Source organism: Natator depressus, chromosome 1 (assembly GCF_965152275.1).
Source record: "Natator depressus isolate rNatDep1 chromosome 1, rNatDep2.hap1, whole genome shotgun sequence".
Lineage (NCBI taxonomy): Eukaryota > Metazoa > Chordata > Testudines > Cheloniidae > Natator > Natator depressus.
Genome location: NC_134234.1, coordinates 214,704,892 through 214,726,925, shown reverse-complemented (window position 1 = coordinate 214,726,925; position 22,034 = coordinate 214,704,892). Strand labels below are relative to the sequence as shown.

Here is a 22,034-nt window from a genome sequence, read left to right as displayed (position 1 = left end):
GGACCACAGGTGTGGTAGATCCCCATCTCCACGGCCTAGGACTCCGGCACCATGCCCTCGGCCTCTGGTCAGAAGGCCCAGGTCCCCAGTGCTGTGCTGTCCCCCTATGAGACGTGGGACACCAGAGTTGAGACACTGGGTCCCAGCACCCCGGGTACCGGCAAGCTTCCCGCCAAAGATTGCCATGATGCAGGTCACCGTCGCCTAGACGGTCTCCCAGATGTCGGTCCCCACCATGGCAGGATCGCTCCTCGTCATGGCACCGATCTCCACCTCCCTGGTACTATTTCACGGGCAAGCACCAATCCTCACCCTCACCTCACTAGTTGCCGACCAGGGTCAGTTGGCAGACACAGGCTTCCACAGCTCCGCCCCAGCCACTGGAAGGGCAATGGTCCAAGTCGGACCAGGAGTTCAGCCCCTCGCGGAGGAGGGATGAATTGCCACTGAGCCACAAGATCAGTATGGCATCTGTAGCGGCGGCATGGCAGCAGGGCCAGTGGCCTGCTCAATGGCCATACTGGCATCCATGGGGCGTGCCCGTAATGCCGGTTCCATATTCCCACCAGTCCTCCCTGGCCGCCTCAGAGAAACCACCTCCGGCACTGGAGTCAGAACACGGTACTGAATCCGATGCGAGGGCAACTCATCAGGCTACAACACCCACTGAGTCTTCCCTAGAGAGGGAAGGGGAACCCGCCCCTCCCCTGGTGGTACATTCATCGTCGTCGTCTCCGGTGATGCGGTGGCGGGCCCCTCCCAAGCGGGTAGTTCCCCTGATGACTTCAAGAAGCACCAGGCACTCCTTAAAAGGGTGGCTACCAGTTTGAACTGGAAAATTGAGGAGTTCTTGGAGGTGTCCGATGACCTCTTTAATGTTATATCTTCCACCACCCCAGCCCAGTTCACACTGACCGTCCACCTGGGGGTCTTTAAAATTGCCAAGCCTGTGTGGCAGACCCCCTCTTCCATTCCGCCTACCTCTAAGAAGGTGGAAAAGAAGTACTACGTCCCTGCAAAAGGGTTCAAATATTTGTGTACACGCCCTCCAGTGGCGTCACTGTTGTGTCCACTGTTAATGAAAGGGACAGGCAGGGCCAAGTCAGTGGCATGCCGAAAAGCAAAGACACCAAGAGACTGGATTTGTTTGGCAGGAAAATTTATTCAAAGGCCAGTCTGCAATTTCGGATGTCTAACCACCAGGCCCTGTTAGGCAGGTACAATTTCAATCAGTGGGACTCCCTTAGCAAATTCAAGGAGGCTCCCATGGGACCAAGCCCAGGAGTTCGCTGCTTTAGTGGAAGAAGGTGCAGCGGTGGCAAGAGGGGCCCTCCAGATGGCCTGGGATGCTACGGACTCGACGGCCAGAGTGGTCACTTCTGCGGTGGTGAAGAGGCGCAGCTCTTGGTTACAGTCCGCCCGGTTATCCCAGGAGATGTAGGCCACCATTCAGAACCTCCCGTTTGAGGGGGCAGGGCTCCACGGCCTTAAAGACTCCCATGCCACCCTCTGTTTCTTGGGCCTTCATACCCCTCAGCAGGCCAGGAAGCCTTTCCATCCTCCAGCTCCCCGGTCTAGGTCCTGTGGGACACCCCGGCTGAGTACCTATAGGAAAAAGGACAGATCTAAGTGGTCTAAGCAGACACCTGTCGTCTTCCTGTTTATCTGTTCAGCCTGGCCCTTCCAGGAACCAAGGAGGCCAGAAACAGGCATTTTGAGGGTGCGCCCGAGAGCGGCGCCCCAGTCACTTCCCAGGATCAACCCTCCCACTCTTTCCTCAACCACCTGCACCCCTTCCGGTCAGTCCGATCACATCTGACCTTGGACCGTTGGGTCCTCGATGTAATATCTTTGGGATCCACCCTGCAGTTTGTGGCTAACCCTACCTCCTTCCCCGTCCCTCTTCAGGGACCCTTCTCACCAGCAACTTCTCGTTCAAGAGGTCCAGAACTCGTGGGGGTTGTGGAAGAGGTCCCTTGGGACATTAAAGGAAAAGGGTTCTACTCCCACTACTTCCTAATCCTGAAAGCAAAAGGAGGACTCGGACCCATTCTGGAACTGCGTCCCCTCAACAAGTCTCTCAAGAAGTTGAAGTTTCGCATGGTCTCCCTGGCCTCCATCATTCCTTTCCTGGATCCAGGAGACTGGTACGCCACCCTCGACTTGGAAGACGCCTATTTCCATATTTCCATTTTCCCAGGGCACAAGTGCTTCCTCCATTTTGTGCTGGGCCACCACCATTTCCAATTCATGGCACTGCCCTTTGGTCTCTCGTCAGCCCTGGGAGTGTTCACAAAGTCCATAGTGCCAGTGGCTTCTTACCTGAGGTGCTGGGGTGTTGAAATTTACTCGTACCTTGACAACTAGCTAATAAAGGGCCGATCCTGGGATCAGGTGTGGTGGCATCTCAATCTGGTTTGCTCCACCTGTCGCGACCTGGGGCTGTAATAAACAAGAAAAAGTCAACCTGAATTTCAGTGCAACACATACAGTTCACTGGAGTATCGTCGACTCTAGTCAGTCCAGAGCCTTCCTCCCCAAGGCCCTGTTCCAAGCCATGGTGGACCTGATCTCGGGCACGCAAGCCCACCCTCTCACCACCGCTAACACGTGCCTGCGATTGTTGGGCTACATGGTGACCTGCACTTCATAGTCTGGCTCGCGCAGCTCCTCCTCAGGCCCCTGCAGGTGTGGCTGGCATCAGCCTATGTTTCCAACAGCCGCAGTGTGGACCATGTAGTCAGGGTCCTGCACCACATACTGTTGTAACTCACACGGAGGCAGAATTCTGCAGTGATGTTGGAGGGAGTTCCCTTTGCGGCTCCATCCCTGTCGGTGCCTCAGACCTGGGATGGGGAGCCCACCTGGGCAATCTCAGCATGCGATCGTTGGTCAAGTCACGATCGCTCGCTACACATCAATGTCAGGGAGCTCAGAGCAGTTTGCCAGGCCTGACAAGCCTTCCTACCTCACATAAGAAGCAGGGTGGTCCATGTTCTGACGGACAATATAGCAGCTATGTTCTATATCAACAAGTAAGGTGGAGTCAGATCGTCTGCCCTTTGCCCAGAAGCCCTCAGGCTCTGGGACTTCTGTATGCAATACGACTTCCATCTCATAGCCGCGCACTTCCCCAGGGCCAGGAACGCTTTGGCAGGTCGCCTCAGCAGGACCTTTTCATCTCGCCACGAGTGGTCCCTCTATCTGGAAGTGGTCAGCATCATCTTCCAGAGGTGGGGGACTCCCCGGGTGAACCTGTTCGCATCTAGGGAGAACAGGAAATGCCACATTTTCTGTTCAATTCAGGGGATCGACAGAGGCTGAATCGACATGAGCAAGCACTCGAAGAAGAAAAACCAGTTACCTTCCTTTCGTAACTGTTGTTCTTCGAGATGTGTTGCTCATTCCCATCCCATTACCCGCCCTCCTGCCCCTCTGTCAGAGTTGCCAGCTAGAAGGAATTGAGAGGGCGTAAGGTTGGCAGTACCTAATATACCAGCGCATGAGCATGGCACTTGAGGGAGCGCCACAGCCGGCCCTATGGATACTGCTAAGGAAAAAATCTCAGACAACTGTGCATGTAGGCACGCACACACCTAGAATGGAATCAACATGAGCAACATATCTCAAAGTACAACAATTACAAAAAGATAGGTAACTGGTTTTTTTTTTAAATGGCTATTTTTTTCAGGACTTATATTTCTGCAACCCCCTAGATCATGTCTCTGTTCCCCATCTGTGCAATAAGGATAATAGCACTGCCCTGTCTTTGTGGGGTGTTACAAGGATAAATACATGAAAGACTGTGAGGCACTCAGATAAATACAGTAGTGGAGGCCAGATAGGTACATTAGATCAAATTGGCAAAGAGAGTTCTTCCTTGTTCATCGGTAACTCAGCAGCCAGAGACCATTGCAACCTCTCTGCCATCATATAAAAGAGCACTGGACCTTGGGGCACATGAGCACATCCCAGTATGCCTCTTGAGCAATTTAAAATAGGGGGCTGTAGTTGCAGGTCAAATGCTTGCTTCTAGTCATGTGACCTTCAACAAACCAGTTATAAGGCTTCCTGCCTTTTAGGCAAGGATAGCAAATAGGAGAGACATACGGTCAGAAAAGTGTGTGGCTATACTAGCCAGGAAGGGAGTATCCTGATCCCTCCCAGTGGGCAGATGTTGGGAAAGCCCTGGGTGGTTGGTTGGAATTTATTTGCTTTGATTTTGGAATTCTTGTTTTAAATTAAAGCCAGCCCTGAGAAAGGACTTTGGATTAGATGGTTGTTGGGAACTTTATTCTACATTTCAGGTTGGTGTTTGCCTGCTGGTTTACAGATGCCCGCAATGAAATTCTGACTGAAGCCTCAGACAGTACTCAAGATGTCTTGCCTCAACTTCTCAATAACCTTCTCCAAAAGAAAAAGTTAGTGATAGGGTGATGGGATAATCGACATGCGGATGTGATTTCTTGAGCAAATGGCTAATGACTTCTAGCTTGAAGGAAGCTGACTGCCAAAGATGACAATCTAAACCAATACCACCAGTCTAGCTCTTTTCTGGCTTATCTCCACTGGGTACTCCACAGTGGCACTTCAGGGCAGTACTGAGGGGAAGGATTTATTCTCACAGGAAGCATAGACCAACCTCCCTTCTGTCCCATCTGTGTTAGGCCATCCTTGCGTTAACTTTCAGATTTCTTTGGGTAACTCAAGGGAAAACATTTTCCCTCTGGCATTTCCTGGGGAGATCTAGGAGGATCAGAACATCTCGGGCTGTGTGAGCTCTTGTCTGTTGGAGATAGTAAAACCAGTTAAACTAGGATGATGCTCCAGCTGCCATCTCTGAAAACCAAACCAACCTGTTAGTCAGTTGGCTCCTCTAATTTGACTAGCTCCCTCATCACAGAGGTTGAGTCTCCCTCCAGATACTGATAACCTTATTATGCAATCCAGCCCAGAGAGAGGTAAGAGATGTAGCATTGCATCACCCAAGCAAGGAAATAGTTGGGGTGTGAAAACAAACTACCTATAACTGTCACCTCAGCCCTCAAGGTTAATGGCACAGCTTTAATTTGTGTATCTTTAGTCTGGTTGTATCTTTGTCAAGTAAGTTTTTGCCTATTTGTGAACCCACTTATTGATGAAAAGGTATAGCCAACTAATTGACTACAGTTGCAGTTCATTGTTAAGAATGTTCAAGAGACCAAATAACCAAGCTCAGCCAAATGTAATGTCGAAGGATAAAGCAATACGGTTCAGGAAAGAAGGAGTTAATATGCCAACAATCCTTTCCAGGAAATGAATTTTTGCAACGTTTTTAGTTCACCTTACACAGAAGATGTGCTTCTCAAATTGCAGTTTGAGCTACTTATATTATATTAGCCATCTTTTATCTAATGGCAATTTACAAGTAACAGAACAATTTTCATGTCACTTAAAGTTTAACTAGCCAGTTTCTGTGCCAGTTTTGTCTTTGGTGCCTCCCTGTACTTTCCCATCTTTTGTTTTGAATATTAAATTCGAAATGTTAAAGGGCATGAAGATACTCCTTAATACAAAGTATTTATATACCTTACATTATTTCCTTACCACCTTGTACCTTTGTTTCATAACACTCATCCATCTAGCCTTTGACAGCTTCTGTAGTTTTCTAAGGGCTTGTCTACACTTACTTATTCCCATGCCTAAGCTAAGCTGCTGACCTATACTTGTCCCTGGGTGTTGTGGGGGATATGCCTTAGCATAAGTGAGCAAGAATAAACATAGTGCAATTCAGCATGATTAGCCAGCAACTTCACACACACACATTATTTTAGTATCATCTGCATAATACCTATTAATATGGTTTGTGTGTATGTGTATATAACCTAAATGCATTGGCTAACATGGTTTGTGGGTTTTAAAATTTGTCTTTAATTGTTATTTTATTGGGCTCATGTTCTTAGGAGCAACTGTGAGAAAAGGAGCAGAGAGGGAAACTGTCTGGAAAGCCAAGACTGCTTCATACTTCAGAGTGGGAGAGGGAGAAATTCTACTGGAAAAAGGAGGGTGAAAAATGTAGCAGGGTAAGAGAAATTCTAATGGCAGAATAATGGCGAAGGCATCCACTTGCACCAGTGTAGCTTTTGTCAGGTTTGGGGGGTTCTAGACTGCTCATGTGGAGCAGAGACTTCCATTTAGGAAGAAAATATTTTATAAGGGAACCTCCCTTGGGAGGAGGTGAGGAGTTAAAGCAAAAAATGGTTCAAGACCTCAGTCTAGATCCTGTCTTTCAGAATTCAAAATAACAGGTTTGCAAATCTTGTGCTGCCAACGGTTTTGCACCTATCAGGTCTTCCATTATCACTGTTTTTTGTGAATCAGGCCTGCCATAAACAGCCGTGGTGCCATTGTGTCTCTTCTAGATTTGGCCCTCGAAGTGCTCCTCATGATCCGCCATTTCTCCGTAACCTCCTCAAGGCTGTGCACTGAAGAGGAGCTCTGTGTGGCTTGAAAGCTTGTCTCTTTCACCAACAGAAGTTAGTCTAATAAAAGATGTTACCTCGCCCACCTTGTCTATCTAGAGATAGAAGTGACACTCGCAGTAATTATAGAGCTGGAAACAATGAATTAGATCACCACTTCTCCTCCCTCCACTTCTTTCCCTCCTGGCCAGTGCAGGTTTGTTCCCCACACTGTTCTCCAGGGCGTCATCTAGTCCTTGTTTTAAATGTCCCAAACTATGGAGTTTCTCCTTTGGGGAGAGGATTCTACTGCCTAATACAGCTAAGCAATCTTCCTATTAGCAAGGATATCCTGAGATCCATCTTGAAATTTCTCTCCTTTCCTCAGTTTCACCTAGTCCTCCACCCTAAACATTTCCTCTCCCTCCTCGATGCTAGCAGTTTTCATATACTTGATCATTTTCCTATCTCCCCTTCTTGAGAAACATACATTTCTTGTGAAAGTAAGATACTGATAGCTCAACTGAGAGCTAAGAATATTGCTTTATATATTCTCCCCACACAGCCCTGCCTGTGCCCCTCAATCCTGCCCTGCAGCTCCCTGCTATTCCAGCCCTGGGCTCCCCACACAGCTCTGTCAATGCCCCTCTGTTACGTTGTGGAATAGTCTTTGCAAGGGACATAGTGGAAACACTATTGCTTAAATTATAAAACTAGGACTGAACATAGCCCTGGTGAACAGGGAACAATCCTTCATAGGACTCCTGGGACAGAAAGGATGTGTGACTTCATAAGCAGCTTTCATTTTCTAGGAATCTGAATGCCAAATCCATGCACACAAATTGAAATAAAGGAAATCACTTAAATCAGACCTTCCCGGTATTTTTGCAGACTGTGCTAAGAATTTCAGAAGATACTAATCTGGGAGGGGAAATCAAACAATGTACATAGAGAGGGACGATTTTCACCACTAGTGCAAGCAGTTTGAGTTGGGGCCCAGATTGGGAGGATGGATTGCTCAGGCTGTTCAGAGTGGGGGAAATGAAACCCTTCATTTTGGGGCAGTGGTTCAGAAGGGAGGCTGTTGCACTGAGGCAGGCCAAGTTTCTGATGAGCACTTTAGCTGTAAGGGTCAAGAGAGTTAACCTTTGATTTCTGGCTCAAGAAAGGACAGAGAGGGATACTGAAGGAAGAAGAATGTACAAGCCAAGATACTGAAGGAGGGGAGATCATTGCAAGTACTGGGCTAGTGTGTCAGGACCTCATGAGAGTTATTGGTGTCTTTCAGAAGAAGTTGTACCTTACAACAGTAACAACTGAACCCTTTCTAACATGCACTGAATCCACTTGTCTCCCTTGCACATTTTACCTCTCTGGAGTGCAGGAACCCAGCTATAACTGAGTGTTATTCAGCAGCAGGTGTGGCGCATGAATTTTCAACTTTACTTTGGGGACTGTGACTTCCTCTTGGCTGGAACATGCAGTGAGAATACTGGCAACCTGCCACATCTTGATTTAGCACAAGGACCCCTCCCTCCCCTTCCTCTAAAACCTTTACATCATGATGAGAGGAGGAAAAGAAGATTTTGCTGACAGAGGATGCCCAAGGCTTAGGGGTAGGATTTTAATTTTGGAAGCCATTCACGTATCTCATTGAGTTCATTAGATGTGAGCAAACTGTATTGAAAGAGAAGCTTCCTGGGCCAAAGAACATGAGAAGCTGTGTGACTGGATATAAAAACACATTGAAAGTATACAAACTAAGGGATGCAAACAGCATGTTAATCTGAAACTTTCAATTTTCAGACTATTGCCACCAACTTTCATGCCAATGCACTGGATGCAGGAGATTTAACCTGAATACAGCAATAAAAATATCATTTGATTTTTATCTCCTCAACTTAAATAAGCAATGAAGTCCGTATATTCTATTCTGTAGATCAGCTGCAGAAACACATCACTCAGAACAGTGGAAGGATTTCTCAGCTGTACATATGTCATCTCTGTGCAAATTCTTTTGCAATTTCTCTCATTTGGCGTGAGCCATTCCACTCGGTACTTTCCCTTGGCTAGATTTGTCACCTGTCCAGCTGCTCAAGAACTAGATACTGTGTACATAATCCTGTACATAATGTACTGTGTACATAATCCTGTCTTCCATTATATTACCCTTCCTTATTCCTCAAGGTATGTATGTTAATTTTAGAGCAGGCACACAGCACTTTCTCACACTTACCATACAGTATTATGAAGAGACACTAGTTGCTTCCACAGAGATAAAGCAGAGGCAAGATTTCCATTAGGCTTTCTCCCTACAACCTTGTAACTGCACCCATGCCAGAATTGTGATCTGCTTGCCACAATTATGAGCTTAGGCTGGGATTGATCTTTTTCCCTTGAAAGTCTGAGGGAAATCAGTTAAGGTGTTTGGGAAATACTAGACTGCTAATATTGGGATGATCTCACTGTATAGCTATTTTCCACCAGAGTTTATGTCCCATCTTATCTCAAAAATGGTTTGGCCTAGAAACTCCAAATGTGGTTTAATACAGTCTGTTGTCCCTTAGGCGCTCTAGTATCTTTGCCTAGTTTCTGCCAGCTGTGTACTTCCTAAACAGTGGGTCCTAGCTGTCAGCTGGATGGGGCCTACAGGAGCTACAGCAATCTGCTCAGTCTTGTCTATACTAGCAAACATACCCATAACTCTCTACCAGTGCAGCTCCACCAGTAATAGCAATGATAGAATGGAAGCTGTAATACAGACAGAACCGTGATATATGGCATCTAGACAGAGCTCGACTGTATGTCTGCTCAGAACAGTGTTAGATGACAGGGGGCAAAAATGTCTGAGTCCTGCCTATGATACAGGTTTTGGCAGCTGTTGTTCCTCCTATTGGTTGAGCTGCACTAGAGGTGAATTCTGGCTATGAAGTTTGCTCGTGTATATGCAGCCCTGGTATGATAATTCTCTGCAGGGCTCTGTAGCAATCTGGCTTTTTAACTGCTCTTAATTTGTTCTTTCAGGTGATTCACATATTGGTGCTTTAGGTGTTGGTTAAGTACCTTCAGCATTGTTTGGTTTGAGGTGAGGTTGTTTGCATCACTGGTTAGGAAACTATAATCTGGGAGTGATGTTATATTGGGTGGCTCATGTTTTCATTTGCATTTAATTTTTAATCCCCTAGTGCAGGGAGTGTTTGCTGCATTGACAAAGTTGCGTATTCTTTTCTGTATGTTGATTAGGAGTGGGACCTTAGCTAGTTCTCTGCAGCCAGTGTTGCTCTATGTACATATAAGCTCTCTTTCGCTCTCTCACACACACTACACATACTGTACTTACACACATAATGTATATATTCTTTGGTCCTGGCAAATTCAGAGAGAAAGGGCCTGAGTTTAAGTGGCTTTTCCAGCTTTCCAGAACTTGTTCATCTCCATTCCAGAGTAAGTTCCCTTCACGGGTTAAATCTGAACTCCGCACCCTCCCTCCTACAGCCCTTGATTTGTGGATTGTCTCCCATAGGTGACTGGGCAAGGAGTAATCTTTAGAGTCACACCCCTGACAGAATGAGGATATAAGACCGGCACCACAGAAACTGAGAGCCACAGAGAAAGCAGCTTAGTTTCTGCTCCTCTCTCTCTCTCTCTCTTTTCCTGCTCCCCAACTTGAATCCTAGCTCAGAGGCTTCCAGGTAGCTCACTTTGGGGCGGCGCTTGTGGCAGGTCCCCACAGAGATGTGGCTCCTTCTCTTCAGCACCCTGGCCCGACTCCTCCAATCTGCTGTCACGGATGACCCTGTCCCGTAAGTCACTGTGGGGTTAGGGACTGGCTCCAGCTCTTTGACTGTGGAGAGAAGGAGGAGGAAGAGGGCAAGGGGTTGGGAGGGAGAAGCAAGTTGCTGTTGGGGGGAGTGGAGAGCACTTTGGTGGCTAGAGGCATTACAAATGCCCAGGGTCGATTGAGGGGGCAGATTGTTGGGGAGGGGATGAGAAGTGGGAGCAAGGAGGTTGGGACAAATATTTGAGGGTGATGGTTAGGGGTGGGTGTGATGATAATGGTTGGCAGATGGGAAAGAGGGAATATTAATTGACAGTCAGGGAAGCAGGCACATGGTTAGATATGAGGGACCAGGAATTGTACTTGGTTGGAGAGGGGGAACAGGTAGGTGGAGGAGGGACAGCTTGTTGGAGGAAGGGACCAGTGGCTGGGGGTGCGCATGAGCAGTTGTGAATGCTGTGAGGGAGTCCGTAGGGAGTGGGGATATCAAGGCAGGTTTTCCAAGACCCCTAAGTGGAGTAAGATCGGACAAGGCAGGAGAGAGCAGAAGCTGGAGCTTTTTTTATGGTTCAGCATGTGGGGGACAGAGAAAGCTGTCAGAAGTCTAGTGTCAGTGCTGGGTGGAGACTCCCTGATGAAATCAGTTGAGTTATAAGACCAGGTCTGGGGTCTCTTTCTCCTTGATTCCTGGCATTTCTCTCCCTTCCCTTGTTCTTTACACCTCCAAAGTGGAGGTGAAATTTTCATATTGACACCATCCCCTCTCGCTCCCCATCTGTCTCTTTAAGAGATGATATCATCCTCTGTGATACCACTGGCTGTTGCTAGGGAGATAGTTAGGGAGTCACAAAGGACCAGTAATTTCTTAGGCAAAGAATTGCAGGGTGTGGGAGTGAGTCCCAGCTGGAGATCGTTTTCCTCATGTTTGGTTTCCCATATCCCTCCCTCTGTCCAGTCCTCGTGTTTCTTCACTGAGAAGGACTGTGATAATGGAAGATGGTTGCACAGAGATAGCTGACCAAGGTACAGCAGCCCTATAAGGCATGTTGTCATGCAGTGCAACATTACCACCAGTAGTCAGGGAGACTATTGTGATGTCACAGAGGGAAACAGAATCTGGTAAAGGGCTGCTTTGATTGGAAAGCCAAGACTGATAAAGGCAGCCTCAACCCCCCCCCCCCACTTTAGAGATAGTAGAGATTTTCCAAGCCTCCCCAATGAGGGATGGGTGTGTCTCCCTGTGGAGGCTGCCAGAAGGTGTTTGCTGTGGTGCACCTGACCACCTCCTGTAGATCCCCAGGAAGGGGTGACACCTGTGAAACCTAGGGAGCATGGTGGGGGAGAGAAACTCAGCCAGTCTCCCCTGCCAGGGAAGGAAGCTTCTGCATAAAGCAACTTTAAGTTCACAAGCAGCCAGCTAGGTTGGTACAGTTTATCAGCCAGTCAGAGAACGTGATTCCCTGGGAACATTTTAAAAGAAACACACATGATTAAATCCTTCCCTCTGATTCTTTCTCTCTCCCTGCTCAAGGAATTATGTGGTTGTGGTGCCAGCGCGGCTGAGCTATCCCTCCATGGAGAAGGTCTGCATGGACTTGAGTAATGTGAAGAGCTCCATGCTGCTCACTATCACCCTGGAGACAAAGATCAAGACCTACAAGCTGTTGGATAGGTTCATCTGGGAGAGGAGACAGCTCAAATGCTTCAGCTTCCCTGTAAGTGTCTGCGGGACTTTCAAATCATGTGGGTTGGATGCGGGTGTGCTTGTGGAGCTTCCTCACTGCTTGGCTTGGCTAATGCACCTGTGTGAAGACGTTTACTGGTGTGACTGGTATAGAAGGGCATGCCTTGGTATTCAAATACCTGTTGTGACGTATCAGAGTACAATCCAGACTTCTGTGCAGCTCCGTAACCCTGCCCTGCAACCTTGGGTGCTTTGCAATACTTTGCAGCAGTAGCTCCCACCTGAGTCACTCAGAAACAGCCTTCCATCATACAAGCTGCACCCTGAGTGTCTGTGTGTATGGAGCCTGCCAGCCACACTTGGGTTACACTTTGGCTCTCACCAGCCTTGTAGATCCCCAGGAAGGGGTGAACCTGCAGGGTAACCCTAACACACCCCCAGTCTTAGGTTTCCCCCCAGAAATGTATGTCCTATACTGCCCAGCCCTCTCCTGGACTATACAAGCTATATTAGGTCTGTTATTTCTTTAAAAGGAATAATATGCACACAACTTGCCACTCCAACTGGAGTTTCCAAAACACTTCAATTTAAACATTCTGGAGTAGATAAAACAAGTTAATTAATTACATAGAGAGAGATTTTAAGTGAGTACAAGTAGTGAGGCATAAAAGTCAGAAATGGTTACAAGAAAGATAAAATGCAACAGGTGCCTAACTTAACAAATTACGTTAAAATCAAAGCAAAGTTTTTTCATCACATGCTTTCAGCAGTCTTACTGACCAGACTTGTGAGGTCAGGACTACTCCCCCTAGTCCAACAGCTATGTTGTTTATTGCTTCAGGTGCAATGAAGCAATGGAAAGAGATGGGGGTGCCTTGGGGTGTTGTCCCTCCTTTTTGTAATTTCAGTTTCTTTCTTGAAAAACATTTCCAGCTGGTTACCAGGAGACAAAAAGTCTATGGGGGAAGGATGTTCCCTGCTTTTTTCTTTCACCTGTTAGAGCTTCCTTTGTGTCCCTTCCTGCTTGACTCTGTTTACTGCTTAAATGAAAATTAAGCAGAGCACACATTCCTTTATCTGAGACAGAGCTGTTTGCCAACCACAGTTTGGAACATGTGTTAATAAGTTATAAGATTCCACTGTATGGCGTTAATATACAATATTGCCACACATATTTTATCAGGACAATACTGATCAGTAATTTGGGGTTTTAAATAATACTTTACAAGGCATACTTTGTACAAAGATTATTACAATAGTGTGTAGGGTGTGAATACAGGGGTACATTCATGTCACCTATGCTGAGACCTCCAAGCCACCTCTGTTGAGCCTTTGTCTAGTTTGCTGGGAGGGAGTAGGAGCCAGAGAAAAAGGAGCAGGCAGGTAAATTCTGGTCACTTTTCACTTACTCCATTGCAGTGACGGAGAAGCAGGGAGGAGAGGGAGGAAAAGCAGTGGGATGCTGGGTAAATGAGAAGGTTGTTTGCAACTCTGTTCGTGTTTGGAAGGTGTTCTTCACAACCATGAGGGCTGGAGGCTTAATATTTTTAAGGAAGGCTGAGATTCTGGATCACAGCTATGTGGCAATTTGAAAAGCCCACCATAAGTATGCAGCTATTTGTTAGGCTGCAAAATGGTATGATAAGGGGTCCTGAAAACACCATGTCTTGCTGGTAATTTAATTTACGTAACAAGTATAGAATCGTAGGACTGGAAGAGAACTCGAGGGGTCATCTAGTCCAGTCCCCTGCACTCAAGGTAGGACCAAGTATTCTCTAGACCATCCCTGACAGGTGTTTGTCTAACCTGCTCTTAAAAATCTCCAATGACGGAGATTCCACAATCTCCTTTGGCAATTTGTTCCAGTGCTTAACCACCCTGACAGTTAAGAAGTTTTTCCTAATGTCCAACCTAAACCGCCCTTTATGCAATTTAAGTCCATTGCCTCTTGTCTTATCCTCAGAGGTTAACGAGGACAATGTTTCTCCCTCCTCCTTGTTATAACCTTTTATGTACTTGTAAACTGTTATCATGTCCCCCTCAGTCTTCTTTCTCCACACTGAACAAACCCAATATTTTCAATCTTCTCTCATAGGTCATGCTTTCTAGATGTTTAATCATTTTTGTTGCTCTTCTCGGGACTTTGTCCAATTTGTCCACATTTTTCCTGAAATGTATTGTGTCCCGTGCCACTCCAGTTGAGGCCTAATCAGAGCAGAGTAGAGCGGAAGAATTACTTCTCGTGTCTTGCTCATAACACTCCTGCTAATACATCCCAGAATGATGTTTGCTTTTTTTTTTTTTTTTTTTGCAACAGTGTTACTGTTGACTCATATTTAGCTTGTGATCCAGTGTGGCCGCCAGATCCCTTTCTGCAGTACTCCTTCCTAAGCAGTCATTTCCCATTTTGTATGTGTGCAACTGATTGTTCCTTCTTAAGTGGAGTACTTCAGACCATTTCTCCAATGTGTCCAGATCATTTTGAATTTTAATCCTATCCTCCAAAGTGCTTGCAACCCCCTCCCAGATTGGTATAGTCCACAAACTCTATAAGTGTACTCTCTATGCCATTAGCTAAATCATTAATGAAGATATTGAGGAGAACTGGACCCAGGACTGATCCCAGTGGACCCCACTTGATATACACCGACTTCATGTATGCTGGGCAATGAGAAAGGCAAATGAAAACATTTCTTTTCTTATGCATGTGTATATATTCTCCTTTTGCCAAAAGATAGGCCCCAAAATTCAGTTCTAGAAGCCTGAAACCAGGATCCTCACTCGTGGTACAGAGCAGTGCACTGGCAGGGTGTGCACACACATGCACTAACAGGTGTGGTTAATGAGCAAGTCCAGTAATAATAAGGCCCCTGGGAAAGGTTTTTGTGGCACAGTAGCAAGAAGCGCTTCCTGCCTCAAGCTATGTTGTGCCAATGTCAACACACATGTCACAGCCCTTAGACGCTTCCCACTGCAATTCACATGTTCTGCAAAGTGTTTTATTATAAACAAACTCTGGGTGGTGGTAAATGATAAATAAGGAAGCTGGGCAATGGGCTCATGGTCACGTACCCATTGAGCCAGCTCTGTTTTAACACCCCCCCCCACATACACACATGAATACAACGAGAGAGAGAGAGAGAAATGGTATTGGTTTGCAGTAGTGCAAGACTGTGCTCTGTGCTATGCCAATCACTGAAAAGCGAGCTGTTACTCTCCGTCTCTTATCCCCCCCACTCATTAATGCAGAGTAATTGAAGTGTAATGGTTTCTGGGAGGAAGGCAGCACGTGATGTTGATGTCATTGGCAGGGTGGAGCTGGGCTGCCTGGGTCATGTAATGAAGTAGGTATTGTGTTGATTATTAGTGCCCATAGATTCTCTCTGTGTTTTCCTCCTCTTCCCACCTCATGCCTGGTGGCTCCCAGCACGTGCCCTAGTATTTGGTACTGCTCTAGGTGTGTGTTCATTTTGATGCTTGGTGAAGGAGCCACAGGCTGGTAATTGTCCTGTCCATTGAACGATGACCAAGGCCAATTCTGTGCAGCTAATGGCACTGGTGAAGCCCTAACTCAACACATCTTTGATTTGATAAATACTCTTCACCCAGCAATAACCTGGGGGAGAGCTGGAGCTGGAGCCCACTTTCACCAGCTTCTTGACACTTCCACAGTAACAAATCCATTTGCAGCACCTAGCAGCCACAACTACCATATAAGTCACACTCTTGTGTGTGTTCTTGGAGTTGAAGGGGCTCCAAGAACACAGACCTCTTCAGCTAAAGGAGAAGTCCCTCAGCTGGCCGCAGAAGTAGATTCCTTATCTCCTCTGTGGATTACTCACTAGTGGGCAATGTGATCATTAATTTCCTCCTCCAAGGATTGTGCCTAACTCTCCTAATGTTGTTTCCTGTGTACCCCAGGTCCCACCTCCTTCAGGGGGCACTGAGGAAGTTGCTACCATTCAGCTGTCTGGATGTGGGAGCAGGAGCAAGATAGTTGAGAAGAAACAAGTCCTGATCGAGAGGGCCAGCAACAGTACTTTTGTGCAGACTGACAAGCCCATCTATATGCCTGGACAGTTGGGTAAGAAGGGATCTGCCCTGAGGGATTTCCTTTCTCTGTGTGTGCATGCAGATGTGTCATTGGGTGTGTGCATATATTCCTAGAGAGGTGCAGTTGTGAGTGTTTTTTCTTTGCATTAGTGAAAATGAGCACAACTTGCAGATGAGACTGTTGTGTTGTGTTTGCATGTGTTTGTATGCACTCGTATTCGCAGGTGCGTGTGCATGGGCAAGTGGTTTTTGGTGCATGTGAGTTTGCACATGTATACGTGTACACTTCAGGTGCATATGGCGAGGTATTTGGCTACAAGCTGGTACATAGCCGTGTTTATCCTCAGGTGAGTACATGTCTGCAGATCTATTCATGCCGAGAGGTTGGCGTGTGCAGAGCTCTGCAAGTGTGTGAGTGCATGGTAGCCGAAGGGCTATGTGTGTTTCTGCACCAGTGTGCATATGTGAATTTGCAAGTGTACACATGTCTGGAGAGGTGCTCGTTCACAGATGTTGGCGTGAGTAAGCCAATGCCATTGTATCTGCTGGTGTGTGCAACTAGTCTAGCATTTTCCCTTTCCAGGGAGCTTCCTGAGAAGCTGAGCAGCTATCGGCAGAGATACGGCCTGTTTAAGGAGAGGGTTTTTTTCTCTCGCATTTCACAACCCCTGACAAACAGATTATTTTTCTTAAAAGGTTTCACAGGTTCCACCCACACAGCCAAAATAAACTTGTCCCATTTCACGCAGAAAACACTTGTTGCCTTTCAGCTTCATCTCTTCAGAACCACGTAAAGCAGATGAAGTGGAAACACCAGACCAGTGGTTCTCAACTTTTTTTTTTTTTTTTTTTCAAAACCAGGGACCCCTAAACTTAAATAGACAAACCTGCAGACCCCCAACCAGAGGTGATGTGGGGGGGAGCCCAGAAGGTCACCCCCCGATTTCTGCCTTCCATTGGCTGTGCTCCCTGCAGTGCTGATGTAGCAGGGCAGAGGAGTGGTGTGCCTCCTTGGCTGGCTGCTGCTTACTCATGGAGTCAATGGTTGTAAGGCAACCCCTTCTGATGGCAGGGGGATATCTCTCTTCTGCAGTGATGCTGCAATTTTGGGTTGCACCCCCCATCCAGACAGGCTGAGTGGCCCACTGAGGTGAGTCGGGGGTGGAGGTGGCACTCCCTCCTCGAGCCCCATCGCATGAGGTTGGAGCTTGGCCCTGAGCCCTGACACCTGAGGCTGAAGCTTGGTCCTTGGTGGACTCCCTGGAACCTGGTCATAGACCCTGGTTGAGAACCAGTGCTAGACCCACCTCCACACCGCACTTCCCCAAAATACCTCCTGAGTTCTTTTTCTCCTTGCTACATATTCCCGCCCCCCATCCCTGTCTTCAAAGCCTGTCAAGCCCTCAAATACTTAATGCCTCAGAAACTATGTGGCTTCAGGGAACGTGTTGAAATGATGCCTCGAACCTGTGTATACAGCCGGGATTGGGGAAATAGGCTTAGATTGTCACATGAAGATTAGTCTAAAGGCATTTTATTTGTTTTTTCCCATTGCAGTGAGGTTTCGAATTGTCACTCTGAACAGCAATTTCATCCCACTGAATGACAAGGTGAGAAATGTGGCAGGGGAAGAGGAGAGAAGGAGATAGAAGGTAGCATGTGGGGAGAGCCTTTCTTTGCTTCTGCCCTGGGGGCAGAGGGCTTTATACCTCCAGAGTACCAATCTGGGATCTCTCAGCAGCTGCAAGAGTTTGAATTTAACCAAAGGGGAAATCCCAGCTCCCTTCTGCAAACTCCTTTCCTGTTTCAGAGTGGTAGCTATGTTAGTCTGTATCAGCAAAAACAACGAGGAGTCCTTGCGGCACCTTAGAGACTAACAAATTTATTTGGGCATAAGCTTTCGTGGGCTAAAACCCACTTCATCAGATGCATGGAGTGGAACATACAGTAGAGAGGTATAAATACACAGCATATGAAAAGATGGGAGTTGCCTTACCAAGTGGGGAGTCGGTGCTAGTGAGCCAATTCAATTAAGGTGGAAGTGGGCTATTCTCAACAGTTGACAAGAAGGGGTAGAAATAACTTTTGTAATGCTAATGAGGCCAATGTAATCAAGGTGGCCCATTTCAAACAGTTCACAAGAAGGTGTGAGTATCAGCAGGGGAAAATCAGTTTTTGTAGTGACCCATCCACTTCCAGTCTTTATACAGGCCTCATTTGATGGTGTCCAGTTTGCAAATTAATTCCAGTTCTGCAGTTTCTCATTGGAGTCTGTTTGTTTTTGAAGTTTTTTTGTTGAAGAACTGCCACTTTTAAGTCTGTTATTGAGTGTCCAGGGAGATTGAAGTGTTCTCCTTCTGGTTTTAAATGTTATAATTCTTGATGTCAGATTTGTGTCCATTTATTCTTTTGTGTAGAGACTGTCCGGTTTGGCCAGTGTACGTGGCAGAGGAGCATTGCTGGCACATGAGCTCATATATCGCATTGGTAGATGTGCAGGTGAATGATCCCCTGATGGTGTGGCTGATGTGGTTAGATCCTATGATGGTGTCCCTTGAATAGATATGTGGACAGAGTTGGCAACGGGGTTTGTTGCAGGGTTTGGTTCCTGGGTTAGTGTTTCTGTTGTGTGGTGTGTGGTTGCTGGTGAGTGTTTGCTTCAGGTTGGGGGGCTGTCTGTAAGCGAGAACTGGCCTGTCTCCCAAAGTCTGTGAGAGTGAGGGATCGTCCTTCATGATAGGTTGTAGATCCTTGATGATGCACTGGAGAGGTTTTAGTTGGGGGCTGTAGGTGACAGCTAGTGGCGTTCTGTTACTTTCTTTGTTGGGCCTGTCCTGCAGTAGGTGACTTTTGGGTACCCTTCTGGCTCTGTCAGTCTGTTTCTTCACTTCACCAGGTGGGTATTGTAGTTTTAAGAATGCTTGATAGAGATCCTGTAGGTGTTTGCCTCTGTCTGAGGGATTGGAGAAAATGCGATTGTATCTTAGAGCTTGGCTGTAGCCAATGGATCATGTGGTGTGGTCTGGATTAAAGCTGGAGGCATGTAGGTAAATATAGCAATCAGTAAGTTTCCGGTATAGGGTGGTGGTTATGTGACCATCACTTATTTGCACTGTCGTGTCTAGGAAGTGGATCTCTTGTGTGGAATGGTCCATGCTGAGATTGGTAGTGGGGTGGAAATCGTAGAAATCCTGGTGGAATCCTCAAAGGCCTCCTTCCCATGGATCCAGATGATGAAGATGTCATCATTGTAGCACAAGTAGAGTAGGGGCATTAGAGCAATGCTTCCTCAGCTCTTGTCCCCTAACTTCCCCCATAAGACTGGGTTCTTGTGCTGAGCAAAGGGTGGTAAGAACTTGAAACTACAGGAAAAGCTACTGGTCTCCTGCCAGAGCCCTTGTTGGAGTTGGGGGTGAACTCTGGTTAGTTTATTAACATGCAGGTAGGGTTTTCCGTGGTTTTCAATATGTTTTCTCTGTAATGCATTCAGTATAAAATGTGCTTGCTTAGCAAAAACTGTGTAGTAAATTAACTGTAGTAATTACACCCTAAAGCAGGGGTGGGCAAACTCTTTGGCCCGAGGGCCACATCGGGGTTGCAAAACTATATGGAGGGCCAGGTACAGAAGGCTGTGCTCCCCCAAACAGCCTGGCCCCCACCCCCTATCTGCCCCCTCCCACTTCCCACCCCCTGACTGCCCCCCTCAGAACTCCCGACGCATCCAACCCCCCCTGCTCCTTATCCCCTGACCGCCCCCTCCCGGAGCCCCACCCCTAACTGCCCCCCCGGAACCCCACCCCCTCTCCAACCGCCCCTTCTCTCTGTCCCCTGACTTCTCCAACACCTATCCACACCCCCGCTCCCTATCCAGGCCCCCCGTTCCCTGACCGCCCCCCACAGAACCCCTGCCCCATCCAACTTCCCCTTGCTCCCTGTCCCCTGACTGCCCCCCTGGGACCTCCCACTCCCTGCCCCCTTACCATGCCTGAGCCAGCCACGTCGTCACACTGCCCGGCAGGAGCAGCGGGCCTGAGCACTGGTGGCGCAGCACGCTGAGGCTGTGGGGGAGGGGGAACAGCAGGGGAGGGCTGGGGACTAGCCTCCAGGGCCGGGCAGGACGGTCCCGCAGGATGTAGTTTGCCCACCTCTGCTCTAAAGAGAAGGTAAAACAGGCCTGGTTAGGCAGTCTGATTTTGCTGGAGATATCACAGTGTAGGAAGGGAACTGTTCATCCTGGAAACAACCTGGTCAGAAGCAAGAGAGAAAGAAGTGTCTCCACCCAGGAGAGGTGACAGCTAGGGAGCCAGAAGCCTAGAGTACCACAGAGGGGGAACAGGGGAAGCTGCTCTGAGCTGTGACCCAACCACTTTCCCTGAAGCTGCCTAGGAAATTGTTAAAGAGTTATTAGCATTAAACTAAAACAGGGAAAAGCAGCCAACCAAGCTGAGGAAGGCACACGAGGCTCCTCTATTGCTGCCAAATGGGACTCTTCCACCTGCAGCCTCTGCTGTGGGAGGTGTTGAGGCAACTTTGGAAGTTTTGAAAAGTGGGTGGGGATCATTAGCTGCATATTTTCAAGCCTTGTAAGGAACAAGAAGGGTTGATCTGAGCTCACATTGCTGGGAGGCACAGCCACTCACTTTCTAATGTGCCAGCACCCCACACTGCCCCAGGCTTCTTCCCACCCCAGCCCTGCCTCTTCCTGCCCTGTTCCACCCCTCCCCGAGCGTGTCCCGCCCTTGCTCTTTTCCCCTCCCCGGCCCCAGCGCCTCCTGCATGCAGCTGAACAGCTGATAAGTGGTGTGAGGGAGGTGCTGGGGGGAGGGGGTGGGGGAGGCACTGATTGGCAGGGCCACCAGCAGGCAGGAGGCACTGGGCAGGGAGGAGCTGATCGGGGGGCTGCCGGTGGGTGCTGAGCACCCACTGTTGTTTTTTTTCCATGGGTGCTCCACCCCGGAGCACCCACATAGTTAGTGCCTATGCTTGGAGGGTCCTATTGTTACTATAACACTGTTGCACACTGTGGTAACTCAGAAGTTCATGGCAACAGCAGGGCTAGAACTCGGATGCTCCTGCCGTGAATGCCCAGGCCCTGAGCACAATCTGATGGAGTTAAGAATACGGCTGGATCTGGCCGCAGCTCTCAGGGTGGAGGAGGTCCCAGCCCATGCAGCAGGTTCTGTTCCCTGCAATAGTACAGAGATCGCTAATGGGAATTCTCTCTGGTTTTCTCTTTCAGTATCTGCTGGTGGAGCTGAAGGTCAGTGGCCCCCATATGCATACTGAGATGCCTCTGTTTTCCATTCCTTTCCCTTCACACTCACAGACGAGCAAGACTGTGACTCACTCAGGTCTCCTGCATGGCAGTGCTAAGCACCCACCCCTGGAGGGCAGCTGGCCCTGTTCCTGCAGCTCTCGGCTGTGAGAAGCAACCATTGGAACTGTGGTTTTCTGCGCAGCAATACACAGTAGCAACCTGCAGGGGGCGCCAGACTGGACCCCCTCACTATTCCAATCTTCCCACCAGTGCCGACAGAGACTAGAAACCGGGCCTCCCGCACAGCGGCAGAGATTGCTAATCTCTAGGGAAACGGCTCCTGGGGGATCCTGGCTTCTCCAGCAGCGGCTCCTGCTGCCCAGGGGGAATTCCCAAACTGGGGGCTGACAATCCAGCCTCCCTCTCCCACACTGCAGTGCAGAGCGCTAATCTGCTGGGGTTGTCTAGTCCAGGCTCCGCACCGTCCTCAGTCCCTACCAGCCCTTGGAGAGCCTCGGGTCACCAACAGCGAAGAACAGTGCGAACTCTAGGGCGCCCCGAGCCCACTTCAGCAGCAAGTCTAGCCCCTGCCAGCTCCAGGAGCGTGAGCCCGAGCCAGGGAATGGGAGCCAGGTCTCCCACCCAGCAGTGCAGGGCACTACCCCTGGGGCAGAGTTCAGCCTCTGGAGCGCTCGCAGCCTGTGCTGGCCCCTGAAGAGCAAGAAACCGGGCCTGGAACCCTGGTCTCCTGCATGGTCATGCAGAGCCACCACCAAGCTACAGGGGTGCTGGGTCCAGCCTCTGTAGCACTCCGAGCCCCTG

General features: G+C 48.3%; 1 protein-coding gene across 1 annotated transcript in view; it reads left to right on the top strand.

Annotated features, from left to right (window-relative positions):
* A2ML1 (alpha-2-macroglobulin like 1) overlaps positions 1 to 22,034 on the top strand; it is a 60,053-nt gene that overhangs the window by 11,985 nt on the left and 26,034 nt on the right. Inside the window, exons 2-6 of the mRNA XM_074934903.1 lie at positions 10,118 to 10,243; positions 11,750 to 11,933; positions 15,824 to 15,986; positions 17,513 to 17,565; positions 21,195 to 21,215. Coding sequence (XP_074791004.1) covers positions 10,176 to 10,243; positions 11,750 to 11,933; positions 15,824 to 15,986; positions 17,513 to 17,565; positions 21,195 to 21,215 — 489 coding nt within the window. The 5' untranslated portion in view covers positions 10,118 to 10,175. The remainder of the gene's footprint in view (positions 1 to 10,117; positions 10,244 to 11,749; positions 11,934 to 15,823; positions 15,987 to 17,512; positions 17,566 to 21,194; positions 21,216 to 22,034) is intronic.